General features: G+C 38.2%; 1 protein-coding gene across 1 annotated transcript in view; it reads right to left on the bottom strand.

Annotated features, from left to right (window-relative positions):
- Positions 1-17,081, bottom strand: part of MALRD1 (MAM and LDL receptor class A domain containing 1) — a 543,248-nt gene that overhangs the window by 382,379 nt on the left and 143,788 nt on the right. Inside the window, 4 exon segments of the mRNA XM_071221350.1 lie at positions 3,480-3,642; positions 6,104-6,148; positions 6,151-6,192; positions 6,195-6,275. Of these exon segments, the coding sequence (XP_071077451.1) occupies positions 3,480-3,642; positions 6,104-6,148; positions 6,151-6,192; positions 6,195-6,275 (331 nt within the window).

The raw sequence follows: 17,081 nt of genomic DNA, 5'->3' as shown, positions 1-17,081 counted from the left end.
AGTTTTCTCCCAAACTATTTCTCAATTATAATAGTCACTTTATAGCACACAAATTCTATATTATTTCTAAACAAAATTACCTTAGAACAATTTTTAAAATGTCTTTGTCCTGAAACATTTCAGACAATTTTTTAAATTAATCACTAGATTTAGAGACAAATGAGTCTACTCTGATCAACACCTGCATTGGGGGGCAAGAAAGCCACTCCCTGTCTTTCAGCCATACCTTCCTTCCCCACTTGCTGCCATGGAGGACCCTAAGCACGGGGTTGCAGACCCACCTGGGAATTACATTACAGGCTCCCTGCTTTATTCCCTGAGTTTTTGACCGAAGTGTTTCAGAATATGCATGTAAACACATTTTATACATGTATAGACTTGCAGTGGCCCTCGACCACATCTTGAGGAAACTTGTGTAAGGCCTCTGTGAGCACCATCAGAAGCGCTAACCTAGCATATGCATGCGCGCTCCACTCCACATCAGTCCGCATGAACGATGAAGTGTGAAGACCGTAATGTCGCCCAATGGGAGGATTTCCTATTCCTAATAAATCTTAATGTTAAGCCTTATTGAACCGCTAAATGAGCATTTAGTCAGACAAAGTGAATTTGAAGACCAGGGGCTCATAACATTGCTCTCCTTGTCTTTCACAGTAAAAAATGAATAAACTGGGTCAGAGGTTTTTTCTCTGAGATAAAATAATCATAAAGTGTATGCTACTTAGCTGTGAGCCAATTTCCACGCTATGATGTGATTCCCTTGGCTAAACGGCCTGGCCCAGTAAATGGACGGCTGAGGGCGGGCAGAGGACACTGAGACCGGATGAAATTACAGGACGGGAGGAGTCTTCACCCAGTGTTTCCACATCTACAGTATTCTAAACATATTTAAATTTGAATTGTCTACAAAGCTCAGATGCTGGGCTGATTCAAATATCCTGATTCAGTCATAAGCAAATAATAATTTTTGAAATTCTCAGCTAAATAGGACTAATGTTTTTCCCAAGTTCCCTAGTACTTCCTGGAGAATGAGTGGATATAAACTCATTTTTTTCTTCTGATTTTTTTTTCCTTTTTACAAGATTGCCTCTTTCCCCAAAATACTAAGATAAAAATTTTTGTACTAAATATTCTTTTTCACTGTCTAAGTTAAAGAAAATACAAATTTCAGCCAATCCCAATCTCAAAAGAAAATGCAAATTGCAACTGATAATATTTACACTGAATGTACTTTATTTCACTCTTTCACTGGATTATAATTTGGAATAACATTTATTTCTGTATGCCTTGATTTCAATTCTAGAAAAAAATTATACCAGGTGCACATAGTTGTCCCTGCTGAGCAGGGTAAACTGAGACCTCTGAGTTCTCTTCTCGGCAGAGGTCTCAGTGAAAAGAACTCAGTGAAGAGACCTCTGCCGAGGCCATGGCTGTACAGGCCCAGTGCGAGAGAAAAATGGATGACTTTTTCGAAGCCATATAAAAGGGTTGAATAAACCAGCAGTACACAGTGTCGTTACTCTCCCACAAAAGAAAGTACTAAACCAAGATGTAATCCTTATTTTAGACCACAGAGTTAACTCCAGATTCTCAGGTACAAAGATTAGACCATTAAAGTGTGAACACAAAGAAGTAGAATATCACTTGAAAGATCACTTTATTTAGCTTTGATTATCGCATTTTCATGATCGAAAGAAGCCACATGTGAAGACCTTACCTAAGCCTGGGCTACCCAATGAGAACTTCTCTACAGGCTCCTACACCACCATAAGTTCTCTAGACTTTTATTCCTTCATTAAGTGTATGAAGTGAGAGAGAATTTTCAAATATGTCCATGTGCGTATTTTCTTCTGTGCTTGCTTATGAATGGCCTTCACCAACCTGAGCTAGAAGCAGTCTTTGCCTTAAGAATCATGGAATGTGCAGAGAAAGAAGAAATCAGTGCATAGTTTTTTCACTTGTAAAACTGGTATTTAAAACAGTTCAGACACCATGGTCTTTAAAACCTGCCTTTAAATTTCTAGCACCAGACAACCATGAGAGAAAAACATTTTCTAAATTCGAATAGTTCCGTTTAAATACAAAAAATGAAATTTGAGTAACTGAACTTGGAATTTTACTCTAAGCCATAGAGTAGGGTATATGATGCCTAAGAACTATTTCTTACCACAAAGTAAAAAATGTCAAACCTTCCGTGAAGCCTGGAGACAAGGGGAGAAGAAGCCTAGAGGAGATGCAAACTCAGGGACTGCTTCTCTGGCATGATTCACTAGGTGATTTCATACACGTACGCAGCCTTGCAGGCCGCCTAACATAGACTAACTTTTATTTCGAATTCGTAACTTGGCTTAGGTTAACCTGAAACCCACTCAGATCAGCCTAATTGTTAGAAGGTGTGCTAACCACATCCTGGGATTGCCTAAGAGTTTAACAGAAGGGCTGAGACTTAATTAGGTAAACTTTCTGATACACCTGTGCCCTCCCTAACTTGGACAATTGCCAGACCTCTCTCTTAAGGGCAATCTGGAGATGATTTGTAGAACCACGGGGCTAATCTGGCTCCAACAGCCCACAGCTGGCCTCAGTGGCCTGGAGGGCCCTCTACTGACCTCCTCATAACCTTGTCTCATTATATCCTTATTGTAATACTAAAATCTCCTCCCACGAGTGGAGATTTTCTGCTGTTTTTGAACATGAATATATGTACAGACATATTTGGTAACTGCTGAGGCACAGGAATGCGCCCACCTATACATGTGATGTCAAGTTCACCGTAATGTTTATACGACTTTCCTGAAGAAAGACGAATCTGAGTTCGGAAACGCACTGCTCTGGGAGCGGTCCCCAGTGTGCTCCTTGTGAGCTGACTAGCAATAAAGTTTCTTCTCATGAAATCATCTTGAAGTTGGCTTTGGGCTGGCAGTTCCTGAGTGATGGGGTCTGGTTCAGTCACGTAACTATTGTCATGCAGAGGACAACTATTAAACATTTTCTGGTTATTAAGTATTCCTGGTTAAAATATGTTTAATTTTGTGCTTTGTAGTCTACAATTCTAAAGCATAAATCATCAACTAATTCATTCGACAAATCATCATGGGGACCTCCTATATACCAGTCAAGAAATGATGCAGTACAGCGGGACATCACAGTCCCTGTGATTATTCAGGGAATACGCAGCCTCTCCTGAGGGTAGGGGTGGGAGGGGTGAGAAACAAACTTTAAAAACTAATTACATTACTGAGCTTGTGATATGTGACCATATCTCTATCTACACTTTTACCACATAGAAGTGACATTCTAATCTGCCTTTCTCTGCATGGAAATGCAGATTATTAATGAGGTATGACTTATTTGCATGAGGCAGAGAAAGTTCTTGAAATTAATGAATGAGAAGCAACCAGATAAAATTTGTATATTGAAATTTAAAAAATTACTTGCCACCTGCCATATGTGATCAAAACAAATATGCAGTCACTTGCTTTGTATGATCCACGGGTGGCCTGTGGTTTTCTTCCCCACGATGAACACTGGTTCCATTACCAAGTCCCCGCCTGAGTGGGTTTGAATCTTGAATTAAATTTTCAGGGATTGGCTGGCACCATTTACACAGGCTTCCTTTTTCAAAGTTGCAAACTTGGGTTGCTTGCATTGGATAGGAGAAAGAAAAGATCAGCTAATCAAAATGAATGTGTCAATAAACAGTGATTTCTATCTATATCACCACCTTCTCTTGGGATTTTTAAAAATAGGCTAAGTTTTAGCATAATTAAAATAATCAGGTAAATGATTTGTATAATTGCTAGAAGAGTTTTAAAGAAATCTAAGTTATATTCAAATAGCTATAGTAACTAAGTGGGAATAAAGAGGAGTTGAGATTTTAATTAGCTCCTAGAGAGGCAATTGAAGAACCGCCAGTGCATTCTACCATAACACTTCCATTGCTTGCATGACCTTTAAGTTCTGGTAAGTCCATTCTTTTTTCACAATATTGATAAAGCAAAACTTTAACTCAATCTCTGAAAGAGTTTTTCCAAATTCCAAACTGCTTATGTTCAAAACAGTAAGATTTACAATAACTTTTATATTGAGCGTCCTCATTTGAAAACTTTCAACATCCTTGTAATAACTGTATTTTAATATTACACAAAATTACAAGTCCATTTTTTAATACAAAGGTTGCATGTGAAAATGCTCTGTTTCTCTCTAAATATTTTCCCATGTCTATCATCAGTCTTAAATCCTGCACTGCTTGAATAAAAGATTCAATTCAATGAGTTATTGTATATACTGTAAAAAGCATGGTATGCACCAGCTTTTAAATGGCATAAGCAATGGTGATATACCGCTACACCATTTAGAAGCTTGGATTCAAGATTTAGTGTAAAACCTGAAATGGGAACATTCCATCAAAAAAGTTATTTTTAATAATGACATTCAGTGTGTTACTTAATCTCTGATATTGATATCAACCATATAATATTTATCTTGTACAGAGACTTAGGACTCAATCAAATCCTGTTCTTCATCTCATTAAAAAGATGAGAATTATAGAGTTAAAAAACTATTCGAGGGCACAAAGTTTCAGTCAAGCAAGAGGAGTAAGCTCTAAAGATCGGCTGTACAGCATTGTCCCTCTAGTCAACAGTAACGTGTTTTACACTGAAACACACGCTGATGGCAGATCTCGTTACGTTCTCCTCACTAAAAAGTGTCAGAAAAAGCAAGACTGTATGTGACAGACATATGTATTAGATTTCATCTTACAAAAAGATTGAAGAGGCAAGATCAGAAATAAAATGGTAATAATTAAATTTGTTTATTTAAAGTAAATAAATTCAAAACAATAACTTAATAGTAGATATTTATTCATGACACTTAAAAAACGTATCAAAACTTTATATCCAATCATAAATGACATTACTAAAATTGCAAAACTGAACTAAGAGGAAAGTCAGCATGCATTAAAGACATTCATTAGGTATACTTAATTGGATTTTGTATAAATTTTATAAACACCACAAGTTATGTATGATCATAAGAGAATTTCAGTGTCTTCCCATGAGAAAGTCTAAATACCATCACCACTTCCATTACATTCTCTTCCATCCGTGATGCATGGCATGTACCTCTGGCCACGTGAGTTAATTACTGCCCCATCTCGTCCACAGAGTAACTCAGCTTTGATTTTATGAGTTATTTTAGTTTGGATTAATTAAATATTTCATTAAGAAATAAAATATGATTCTTTTTTATTTTTTAAGTTCTAGAATTTCTTGGCAAGGCTGACATAAGGCAACAAGGCAGGGTTTAACTGGACTCTGTATGATCTATATGTTCTGAACCTTTACTATTCTTAGGACCCTTGAGAAATATGGCAGCACAGTAAATTCACATACTACTATATAAAGAGCAGGGAAAGGAAAGTATCCCAGTGTTCACACCTCTTGATCCCATGCTTTGCCCATTCCGACGTAGATTAATTTATCCCCTCTCAGACTGTGTCTTTGGTTGAGAAGTTCACTTTTAAATTAATAATTTTGCTTTGGTCTATTCTGGAAAATCTGTGGATTGGCAGACGTCAGTAAATGAAAATAACTTCTCAATAGGACACGAGTACTGAAGGGCCAATCTGAACTGGAATCGGTTTCTTATGGACTCTGAATGTTTGACATTGCTGTCATTTTATATATGCATTTTGGTAGAGGAAAATTTGAACAAATTTATCTAACTTGAGAGTTTTATGCTTCATCCCTAAACATTCCTACTTCATAGGTGAGTAGAACAGAGACCCACAGGTGAATGGATAGAAAATAACTTGTACGTAATAGCCTTGCAGTCAAGTGGAACCCATGAAAACTAGTGTTCTGAATCCAAAGCATAAATTAAAAAAAAAAATCTTACCTCTTATTGGGCATGACAGAAGAATGCATGCTGGTTTTTCTATTGTAATTTTCTATAAAAATAGCTTTTATATTAAGAAATCGCTCTAAGCCAGGTTGAAAATCTCTAACTAGGGCACTAGGCTATGCTACTAGACATTTGACTAGTATTTTCTTATCTGTTTTATGGCCATTTTAAATTAAAAGTTTAGGAATTTACTTACTTCAGAATGATTCGTCTCGTTCGTCAGGGCAGTCACACCTAAATCACATTTCTGAATGCTTTCAGCACAGTGGCCGTTGGGCCCGCAGATTCACTGCCCGTGCCATTGTGTGGAGGTAATGTCACCGGAATTGAAGTTTCTGGCAGAGTTGGAAGGTCCACTGGTAAATTACCTTGATAAGAAAGAATATTCAGGTGTCATTGATTAGAATTTCCATTTCTTTACAGATTTTACACAATACGCTTCACATTCAACAAAATAAAGACTATTTGGCACTATTTGCTTATCTACTGAACTTCCTTATGTAAGCATGTAAGTCAGGGTTCTTGGTCTTAGCAATGGCAAATAGTTCAGGATATCTTTGATTATAAAAACAGGTAGAGATGAAGACAAAAATGATCAAAACTCTACTCAGAGCTCACTGAATAAACAGAAACCCTAAGGACAGGGCTGAGAATATCAGCAGGAACCAAGGGAGTTCCAGATGCTGGCCCAAGGAACTAGAGTCAAGGTCTGATTAAACCTTGTCCACCGGGTGAATGAACTTCGTTCTTCCGCTGCTGCAATGAGCCTAACGTCTCCTCATCTTTGTGTCTTAACTGCTTCCTCACACGGTCAAGACTGAAGGTTGCAAGAGAAACCCACACCAGAAGTATTCATTCATCTAGAAGTATTTAAACAATGGAAGAAATCATTTCTGAAATTAAAGAATTTAGAAAAATTTATAGAAGCTAATTCAAACAGTTATTTAATAGACATTTATTAATCACATCCCTATGGCATGCACAGAGTAGGTGAAATAGGTTTAAAGCCAAATATGCAATCATGCAATTAAATAGTTTACAGACTAGTGGGGAAGGCAATCAGAAAAAAATTTCATTGCAGTTCTACAGCATAAGTTTATGACAGACTATTACTCATTTTGCTCATTTGCACATATAACAATCTTCTATAGCACTTACTTCTACCACTTATCATTGTGTGATTAAATGAGTTAACAGTGTGAAATACTTAGAATAGTGACTATATACAGTGAGCACCATGTAGGTCCTTTTTAAATAAACTGTTGTTTAGATTTGAACTTTAGACAAATGGACTCATTCTAGATACAATGTTCTGTGAACTGATCTTTTACTCAAGATTGTGTGTTAATCTATCCGTGAACACGTGCATTCTTTCGGTTCGGTTGTTTCGACTGTTCTATCATATTTCACCACATGAGTATATTACATGCTCAGCTATTAATGATTTTTTAGTTGATTCAGTTGGAGGTTCGGTTTATTTGTTCTACACATTTCTCCTTCTGTATCTAGGAGTGGAACTGCTTGGTTACAGAGCACGCACAATTCAGCTTTACTAGATAAGGCCAAACTGTCTTCCAAAGTAATTGCATCAATTTCTATCCTTCTCAGCAGTGTGCATTCTGGTTGCGTTACATACTTACCATCTAGTGGTCTATCTAGATTTACCCATGTGCTTGCCATTTTCTTTACTCTCTATTCCCTTTCACCTATGTGTCCTTGTTTAGTTCATTCTGCCTCCATCTGATGTTCACATTTATATATAGTTCACTTGGTAGCATCAAAGAGCCTGGTGCAGTAAAGTCATTTTCTGTTTAGTTTTGGATGTTGTTCTCTGAAAGCCTTTTTTTCATTCTCATTCTTGAGTGTTGTTTTGCTCTAGACTATGTTATAATTTCTCAGAACTTCGAATATAACACTCATATCTCTTCTCACCTCCATTCTTGCTGTGGTGGTCCTTTTATTATTGTATTTTAATCTCTGTTTTTAACATAATCTTCTCTTTTCTTTGTGGATTTTCCAATTCATTTCCATGAGCCTAGGCCTGGATTTATTCTGGTTATAATATTTGCATGAGGTTCATTCACTAGGCTTATTTTTTACTTTACACCTTTACTTATGTGTGGTTGGTGTACAATCTCATACTGATTATATTAGTGTCATGTGCACCGTACAGTGACTTTCACATTTTTATACCTTACAGTGTGGTCACCCCTCTAAGCTTCTTAAATCCATGTGTTAAATTGATTTTTTTTATTGTTGTTCGAGTACAGTTGTCTCCATTTTCTCCCCACCACTCCCCCCAACCCCAGCCATCCCCACTTCCCACCCTTGATCCTAATCAACAAAACAAACAAGCAAGCGAAATATAATCAGAGACAGTGAAATTGAGAGCAAACTGACAGTAGGATTAAGGGTGCCATGTGTTAAATTAATCCTTAGAGATCATACTTTGAAAATTGCTTTTCGTTCATTTTCTTTCTCTCTCTCTAGAACTCTATCAGCTTTTATGATCATTCTTTCAAATAAAGCCACCTCTCTTATTTCCCCTCTCTATGCTGCACTCATAGCTATTTTCCATTCAACTAGTTATAATATTGATATTGTCTTTGATCTATTTAATTTATCCACTGAGTTTTTTACTTCATTGATTCTATTTCTCATATCAAGAAGACTAATTTGTTTTTTCAAAATTTTCTTTTTTTTTTTTTAACAATGTCATGTTATTTTCTTAAGACTTGGAATCCTTTAACATTTCAAATTACTTTTTTATTAGTTTTCTATTATTTTGCATAACAAATTTCTACAGACCCCGGAAGTTTAAACTACCAGTTATTATCTCACACAATTTCTGTGAGTCTGAAATGCAGAAGAGGTTTAACTTGGGGGGCTGACTGAGAGTCTCAGAAGGCTGTCATTACAATGTCAGGCCAGGCTGCAGTCCTCGGAGGTTTGACTGGCCCTGGAGGCCCTGCTTCCAAGGGGCTTGCTCACCTGCCATGGGAGGTAGAGCTGCTGCTGGCAGGAGGTCTCAGCTCCTGGACTTTCTCCACAGGGCTGTTTGGGCATCCTTTGGACTTGGTGTCTGGCTTCCCTCAGAGTGAACGATCCCAGAGAAGCCAGTAGGAGCCTAGCTTTGAAGTCACACACAGTCATTGCCACATGGCTGCATAGGTCAGTCCTACTCAGTCTGAGAGGGGAGTGTGGTACACAGGGCATGCATACCAAGATTAGGGATCACTGGGGGTTCTTTTGGAAGCTGGCCACCACAATTTTACATGCTCGATTTTTCTGTGAGGATCCTTTACCACCTAGTTAGTAGAAGAGTCATTCTACATAAAGGACTTGAGTTGGTTATTTTGGAACTCCACTGGCACCCCATCCCAAGGGTGTCATATCCCTTCTGGCCTCCCTTTCCCTTTTCCTGTCTCTCATCTATCCATATTTTGTTGCTCCCTAACTCTGGGAGTCACGTTATGCATTCTGTTTTATTTTTAAATACCCCCTTTGTTTCTCTCACCTGGGGATTTTTCTTTTTGAAGCTCAGCTTAACATTTAAATAAATGAATGTTATAGTTGACATTTCTTAGTATGTGTAGTATTGTAGTTTTTAGATATCTGGTCTTCCATCTTATTAAAACCAAGAGTCTTAACTGCATCATTAGGCCTGATTTCAATTTGAAGTAGCAAGCAGTTAGGAAGAAATCATGGACATGAGTGATGTCAGAGGTTGATGAGACAGTATTCAGGAAAAGTAGATACAACTTGTTTTCCATCTGAGAGACAATCCAGAGTGATAGGTCAAAAGACCACTACTCTTAAAAAGAAATCATAACATGCTGAAACCATTTGTACCTTCTACCAGAATGCACAAATCTTAAAAAAAAAAACAAAACAAAAGAGTAAGCCTTATAAGTTTGTATTTGAGAGTACCAAAAAGAGAAAATTGAGAAAAGTGTTTCTTCCTCTGCAGCCAAACTCTGAAAATGGTGGCATTTGTAACTAGGAAGATAGACTTGTCACAGATTCCTTAGCATCTGCCATGTAGAAGTAAAACAGAACCCAGAAAAATGGTTTAGCCAAGATACCATTTGAGACTAAGGCATGGCAAGCACCACAAAGTCCCTGACGTTACGTAATACCACACACTGGACAAGACAAACAACAAACACCATTCTCACACTGCCAGGAGCTGGAAATCCAAGATCAGGTGGCCAGCATGGTTGGGTTCTTGGCGAGGGCTCTAGTCCTGCTATGTCCTCACATGGCCTTCTTTGTTACATGTACACGGAGATATATCTCTTGTCTCTCCCACTTGTTCTTAGGACACTAATTTCATCATGAGGAGGACACCTTTATGACCTAACTGAACCCTAATTACCTCCCAGAGGCCTCACCTCCCAGTTCATCACCTTAGAGGTTAGGGCTTCAGTATATGAATAATGGGGTGACACAAATATTCAGTTCATAACAGAGATGATAATGATGATGATGATGGTGATGGTGATGATTTTGCCTAGAATTGCATAGAAAGGCTAAAGTTGGTAGCAAGGATAGAGCTGAATCTCTAAACAAGCAAAAAAATACACTAAAAGCTTTGCAGATAAAACAAAATTGCAAAGGTGAAATGCAAATGACTGAAGTCCACACTCACTAAGAAGTGGATCTTAGTCTGGTTGACCTGATCTTCTTCCACATCCGCAAGCCACCGCAAACCAACGCGCCTGCACACCTGTCATCTTAAGTGGATGACTGAGACTCCAGGGGACCCAATGCTCTGACTCCTGGTTCTGTGACTTCCTTTATGACAAAGATGATGTCCTTCATGCTCTACTAACACAATCTTTCTGATAGAAAAAATTTTCCAACATTTATCTTAGACTTCTCCCCTTACAGTTATTCCCACAATATTAAGTAAGCAATAAAACTGATATTTTTAAATCACTGGTGTGGGGGGAGTTTTGCCCACAGAGCCCCCATCCACCACGGATGATCATAAGTCTGCCAAGATATGATCTGCTTGGGGAGGAAAGGTGGCTGATCTCTCAAAGGAGAAGGGCCAGGAGCCTGTTCCTCAATGGGCTTTTATTGGGTTCAATTTGCACAGGAATACAGGTAAAGCTCATCAATCATTGTCAGGCAGTAAGGATCAAACAATAGATAACATACAAAGAACTCTGAGGGCTTATTCTGAGTCAGGGTCAGTTAGCTAAAGGGCCATAAAACTTTGGGGAAACAAACTCATTCTAGGCTTGGACCCTTATCATTTAAATTGAGGGTATTAGCAAAGCAGGTTTCACAGGATTTTATGCATTCTCTCTTAGGCCTGATCACCCTGGGGAACCACCCTTTCCAGCACAGGGCTGCACCCACCTCCGGCATTGTTTCAGGTTTAAGTCGGGCAGGGGAAGTAACACAGCCAAGAGATTAGGAGACTTCTTGCAGACAGAATGAGGACTCAGGCTATGTCAAAGCCAAGGGGCGAGGGTCCATCACCCCCTTTGCCTATAGCCCCCCGGAAGTCCTTCCTTGAGGGCCCCTTCACAACCATGTCTGTCTTAGGCTGTTCCTCCCTTAAGGAATCTTACCTGTCATTGGCTAACCAGTCATCTGCCTGGGGCCAAGCAGGGTGAAGTGAAAGGGGACAGAGGTGGCATGCTTACCAGGAAAATAAGTCTCCTTAGTGGCTTATGGTCCCAAAGTCTCTTACTCAGCCTTAGCCATGGAGAGTTAAAGCTTCTGAAACCAGGCAGGGCAGTTCCCAACACTGGTCTTGATAAACTATTACCAGCTTTAGACATAGCATAACTCGGTAAATTACTTGACTAATACACTTGTTCTTTATCTATCTCTGGGTAACAATGCACATGTTGTTCCTGTGACTTCTTATGTAAAGAAATATATGTAATTCAAAATTTTACTTGAGCTTTAAATATAATCAATCTTCAGAAAATTGAAAAATTTGAAATATGTGTGGCTCCAGAGTAAAGCATACATTTTTCCTATTGCACTTAATACAATAACTTAGAATTATTGCAACAAGCTGAAGCAACTATATTTAGCATGATTATACAGAAGTGCCTGTGTTAAGTCTACTTTCTGGGAGAGTATGTTTTACTAAAACATAGCTATCCTCCGGCTATGATTTATAACAGTTGTAATTCAGCCATCTGCAGTGCTTCCCCCACCCCTTTTTCTGTCTCCAATGGCAAATCTGCTCTTTCTGAAATACTTATGCTTTAGTCATGGATTCAATACAATTTTTCAGATAGTACAAGGTACATGCCATTTTTACAGACATTGTCCTAATTTAAAAGTGACTATAAGTCAGTTGAATTATCAGTTGGACAGTTTTCAAGCTAAAATCTAGATATTTTATCAGACTTCTTCATTATTGGCATTTAGCAATTCCCTTACCTAAAAGTTGATAAAATCATAAAGTTTTAAAATTAGGTTAAGTTAGTTGTTTCTAGAAAATAAAAATGGACAAATAATAACAACACTAAGTTGGAGGGACCATTGGCTTTGGGTGATCTTCCCCTTGGTATATACAAGTCACTTCGTGAGAGTACTAAGGATGCTAAAGCCAGAATATTTAAGATTGTAATTACTGAATCTCAAATTTCTTGATTTTTGCCTTGTAGTCTTTTATTAAACTGAGAATATTTCTAATTGTTTTGTATTTTCTTCAAAGTCTATATTTCCTTTAGAAAATATGGAACAAAGGAGAACCTCAAAACAACATGCTTTGATGTAATTTATTGTTCTGAGGAAAACATAAGGGACACACCAAACAGCTTAGTATAATATAGTGAAAAGCTGTAGGTGACATCTTCAAAGTGAAGACAAAAGCACTCACACTGTTTTCCTTGTCACTTTATTCACACTGAAACAAACAGCTCTTTGTAGAAAAAATGGAAACTTGAACAAGCATTTTAGCATAAAACTGACGAGACATTAAGACTAAAGAAGAGGGATGCCAAAATTCCAGTCAACTCAGTTAGTTCAACAACAAAAACAACAAAAAAACACTCATCAGGTACAGGAGGGCATCGTAAAAATTGTTATTAAGCATCCGATAAATGTTTACCATGCTTTCTCAACTTGAAGGCATCATCAATTGCAGGATCGGCACTGACTTAGTAACAACCATCCTGAGAAACACTAAATGCCTTGAATAGTGAAAGGCTCTCTGTTATTAATACTTCTGGCAACTAAATTCTAATATACATACTGAATTCTGAAAATTTAAATTAAATGAAAAATGAAATTTGCAAGCAGTACATTATGATACTGTATAGTCATGGCTTAATTTTTTTTGAAATAAGCAGCTACCTCAGCAATAACGCTTGATGTAAGAAAGTGAAATGTTGTGTTTGCTGCTGAAGGGAACACACTTTTTGCTTTCCTTGTGTAAAGAAATGATGTGAAACAGACACTTCCTTTGGGATACTTATTTTTAAATCTGAATGTCTGGCAACAATTCTTACTTGATGATGTATTCTGGAGGCCTGATTCAAGGGGAGGAGAAAGTGACTTAACTTTGCCATCATCCCCATCCTTACCTTCTCTGGGAAGGGCCAACATCATCATACACTGATACAAAGAAGAATTAAGATCCTATTCCATGGTTAAGCTTGCCTACTTCCCCTAGAAATGTAATTAATCTTGCCTTTTCTCTGGTATCCTCCCAGATCAGTTTTTAAATAAGAATCTATATCATCAAAGTATTCAAACAAAAAAAAGTATGATTCCTAAATGGGAATGAATTTGAAACTGGAGTTGGAAACAACCAGAAGTGAGAAGATAAGAAAGGCGTGACATGGAAGAGCAAATAGCGATATTCTAGGACAAAGTGAAAAGAAACTAAGTTTATGACACAAACATTATTGGGGAAAATTAATGCAAGTTTACAGTTCAACACCTTACTATTTGTGTCAACACTTTTGAAGCAGGGGCACAGCAAAGGTAGTGGAAAAAGCAGAACAAATGTGAGAAATATTTGGGAGCTGGAGTCAGCTAGATTTGCGGGTGGGCCAACTCAAGGGGAATGTCAAAGGAGGCCGTGGGATGCCAGGCCTGGGTTGCTACAGAATACTGATTCATTAAAAGAAACAAGGAAGGCATGGGAGAAAGAGGCTGATTTTGAGAAAATAGGTAAACATAAAATAAACTACTTCTTTTTGATCACTTTTGGTATACATAAAATAAAAGTTATAGGTGATGTACAAATCCATACTTTGGAGATCAGGTCAAATTTTTGAGTTTGTGTGTATGTTTTTCAGTTTTTATTTGGTTTGTTTTATTAACCAAGGAGAAAAAATTGCTGTAGATATTCAGTTTATATTGAAAGAAAATCAATTTCTGTCCATAAAGCTACATGCACTGGTCCTACCTCAGCAAACCTGTTGTCAGGAAAAAAACTATTCATCAAAAATGATATTTTTATTAAGAGCCTAATTTTTATTTGCATTTTCATCTTATGGCAAGATTACATTAAATTCCTTTGTGAAACCTATGGCTACAATAGGCTTTGTGGTTTCAGCCCAAAGTTTCTTTTGTTATAAAGCCAACATTAAAACCACACAGTGCAGGCAGTTTTTAAAATTGCATAGTTTTCTCCCAAAACTGGAACTAGAAAATCGGGACTAATGGTCTGTAACTGATACTTCACATCTCTGCCTTTGTTTCTGGCAGTGCCTCTCTCTCCACCTGGGAACCCTCAGCCACGGAATGTATTTAACAGGATCATTGCAACAGCAACAGTGTGGACGGTGCTCGTTTGTTTGTGTTCTTTGCTGTCCTCTGCTGCTCCGGTCGGTGATTCTCCCCAAGCTCTCAGTGGGAGGTGACTTGGGAAAAATCTCCAGCCTTTGACATCAGACAAGCTTAGGTGAAAATCTCATTCCTGCCATGTGTATTCTCCTCCAGGTCACTTATGCTCCTTAAGTTTAATTTTTCACATCTTTGAAATGGAAATTATAGTCTTTTCTTTTCTAGGTTAGTTGATTCACTGAGCATTATAATAACAGTGGTTAACATTATGGTCCAAAGAAGTAGACATCAAATTTTGCCACTACATAGGAGCAGGTTATCGCCTCAGTTTGCTCCATAAAATTGAGCTAACAAAGCCAGCAATTCTATGCAGCATTTGATATATTTTCATCAATGATGAACCAGGCACTATTCTAGACCCTTAAAAAGTTATGAAATTGTCTGAGATGATACATATGAGTGGTAGGTTATATTATTGTGCCCATTTCTGTATTCCCTAACCTTGCCAAGCTCCCTGCCAGTGGAGAATACTTCCCTGCCCCATTTTCAGGCTCAATTGCATAACTTGCTCTGACCAATGGACAGGAGCAGACACACAGCCTGCCATGTCCCAGCAGAAGCTTTAAGTGCGCTCTCTCCTCCCTCCCTGTGCTTTGACGGCAGAGTGTGTCACATGGGGACTTGGTCCTTCAGCCTTGGACCCATATAGATAGGGCACATGGGGCAGAGAGTAGTTTCGAGCTATACAGAATTATGCAGAACTACAAACAAGAAATAAATATTTTTGCTGTTATTGTGCTGTACTAACCAACACTTAAGAACATGAAATAAATTCTTGCATTTGTAAGTAACTGAGATTTTGCTTTAAAAAAAAACCAACCTGACACATGATATCATGTGTTGCATTTAGAAATACTTAATATTTTAGCAATAATAATAATAAACTAAAATATATAACAAAAGGTTATAAACACTTAACAAAGAAATTGACATCTCTCTATCCAACTGCCTACGCAACAAACATTTGTTAAGAACTACTGTGTGCCAGCTACCATTTAAGCTGCTGGTAAGGAAGTGAACAGGTAAACTTTATGCTCTCATGTAGCTCATGTTATTGTGGGGAAAAATAGAAATTTAACTGTAAGAGAGATGTTGTAAAGTAATAACAGGGCAAGGAGGTGGAAAGTATCAGATAAGGAAAAGAATGTGTTTATGTCTGTCTCTGTGTGTGATTGTGTGCAGTGTTCAGAGAAGGCTTCATTAAGGGAGAAACCTTTGAGCAGAGATTAGAAAGGAGCAGAGTCAAGTGGGTATCTGGGGGAAGCACATTCCAGGAAGAGGGAAGAGTAGGGTGTAAGAGCCCTGAGGCATAAATGAGTTGGAGGGGTCAAGACTTAGTTAAGAGGCCTTACAGTTGAGAGAAGTCAGTCAGAGGCACCCTAGTGGAAGGTGAAGTCAGAGAGGGATGAAGGAGCCAGACATTTATTCCTTGGAAGCTATTGGAAGAAGTTTGGCTTCTTTTGCTCTCAGTGAGATATGATGGTTGTAGGAAAACTTAATGACAGGGTGACACAATCTTATCTAATTTTTAAAAGGATCATTCTGGCTGCTGTTTTGAAGACAGATGATATGGTTTAAGGGTAAAAGCAGATGGATCACTTAAAAAGCAATTGTAGTAATTCATTCAGAGACAACTTGCGGCATGGACCAAGGGGAGAATATTGAGAGTGATGAGATGTAGTGAACTCCAGATATATCTGAAGCTAGTGGCTGACCAGATCTGTTAATTAAGATTAAGTAACTAGAAATAAACTATCATTTACTTAGATAAGGAGGCATAGAGGAATGACAAAATTGAAGGACAATGGTAATCAAGAATTTACTTCTAGACATTGAGAGTTAGGGCAAACTTGTTCAATTCTGATTTTCATCTTGCTGGTGTTCCAGAAGGGGATTTGGCTTCCTGTCAAGTTCTGTGGGCACCACTGCACAGAGTGGTTATGGTAGTTAATCCTGCCAGAATGAGGAGACAGAAGATCAGAGCTGTGTCACATTGCTACAAGGGGAAGAACTGGGATCCAGCCCTCTGATTATGTCTGGGGAGGGGCTGCTGGTCCTCTGACCAATAACATCGCAGTGATGGAGCGGGGCTGGGGGTAAGTGTCGAGCACATGGCAGTGCTTTCTACATAGATTATTGCAAATGATTTTTAAATACCCAGCCTCTGACCACTCTGGGAAGAAGACTATGCCCTCCTTGTCATGTATTTTAAGAGCCTCCAGCCTCACTGCCAGAATCAATCCCCAAGACCTTGATATCCAGTCCTACTGAATCATTAAGCACAGAGTGGGATGCATCCACTGGGATGCATTTGCTTTGGGTTATTTTCCCTATCTATCATT

This window comes from Desmodus rotundus, chromosome 4 (genome assembly GCF_022682495.2).
Source record: "Desmodus rotundus isolate HL8 chromosome 4, HLdesRot8A.1, whole genome shotgun sequence".
Taxonomy (NCBI): Eukaryota; Metazoa; Chordata; class Mammalia; order Chiroptera; family Phyllostomidae; genus Desmodus; species Desmodus rotundus.
The sequence above is the reverse complement of the archived record's forward strand: the minus strand, read 5'-3'. Positions and strand labels throughout refer to the sequence as shown.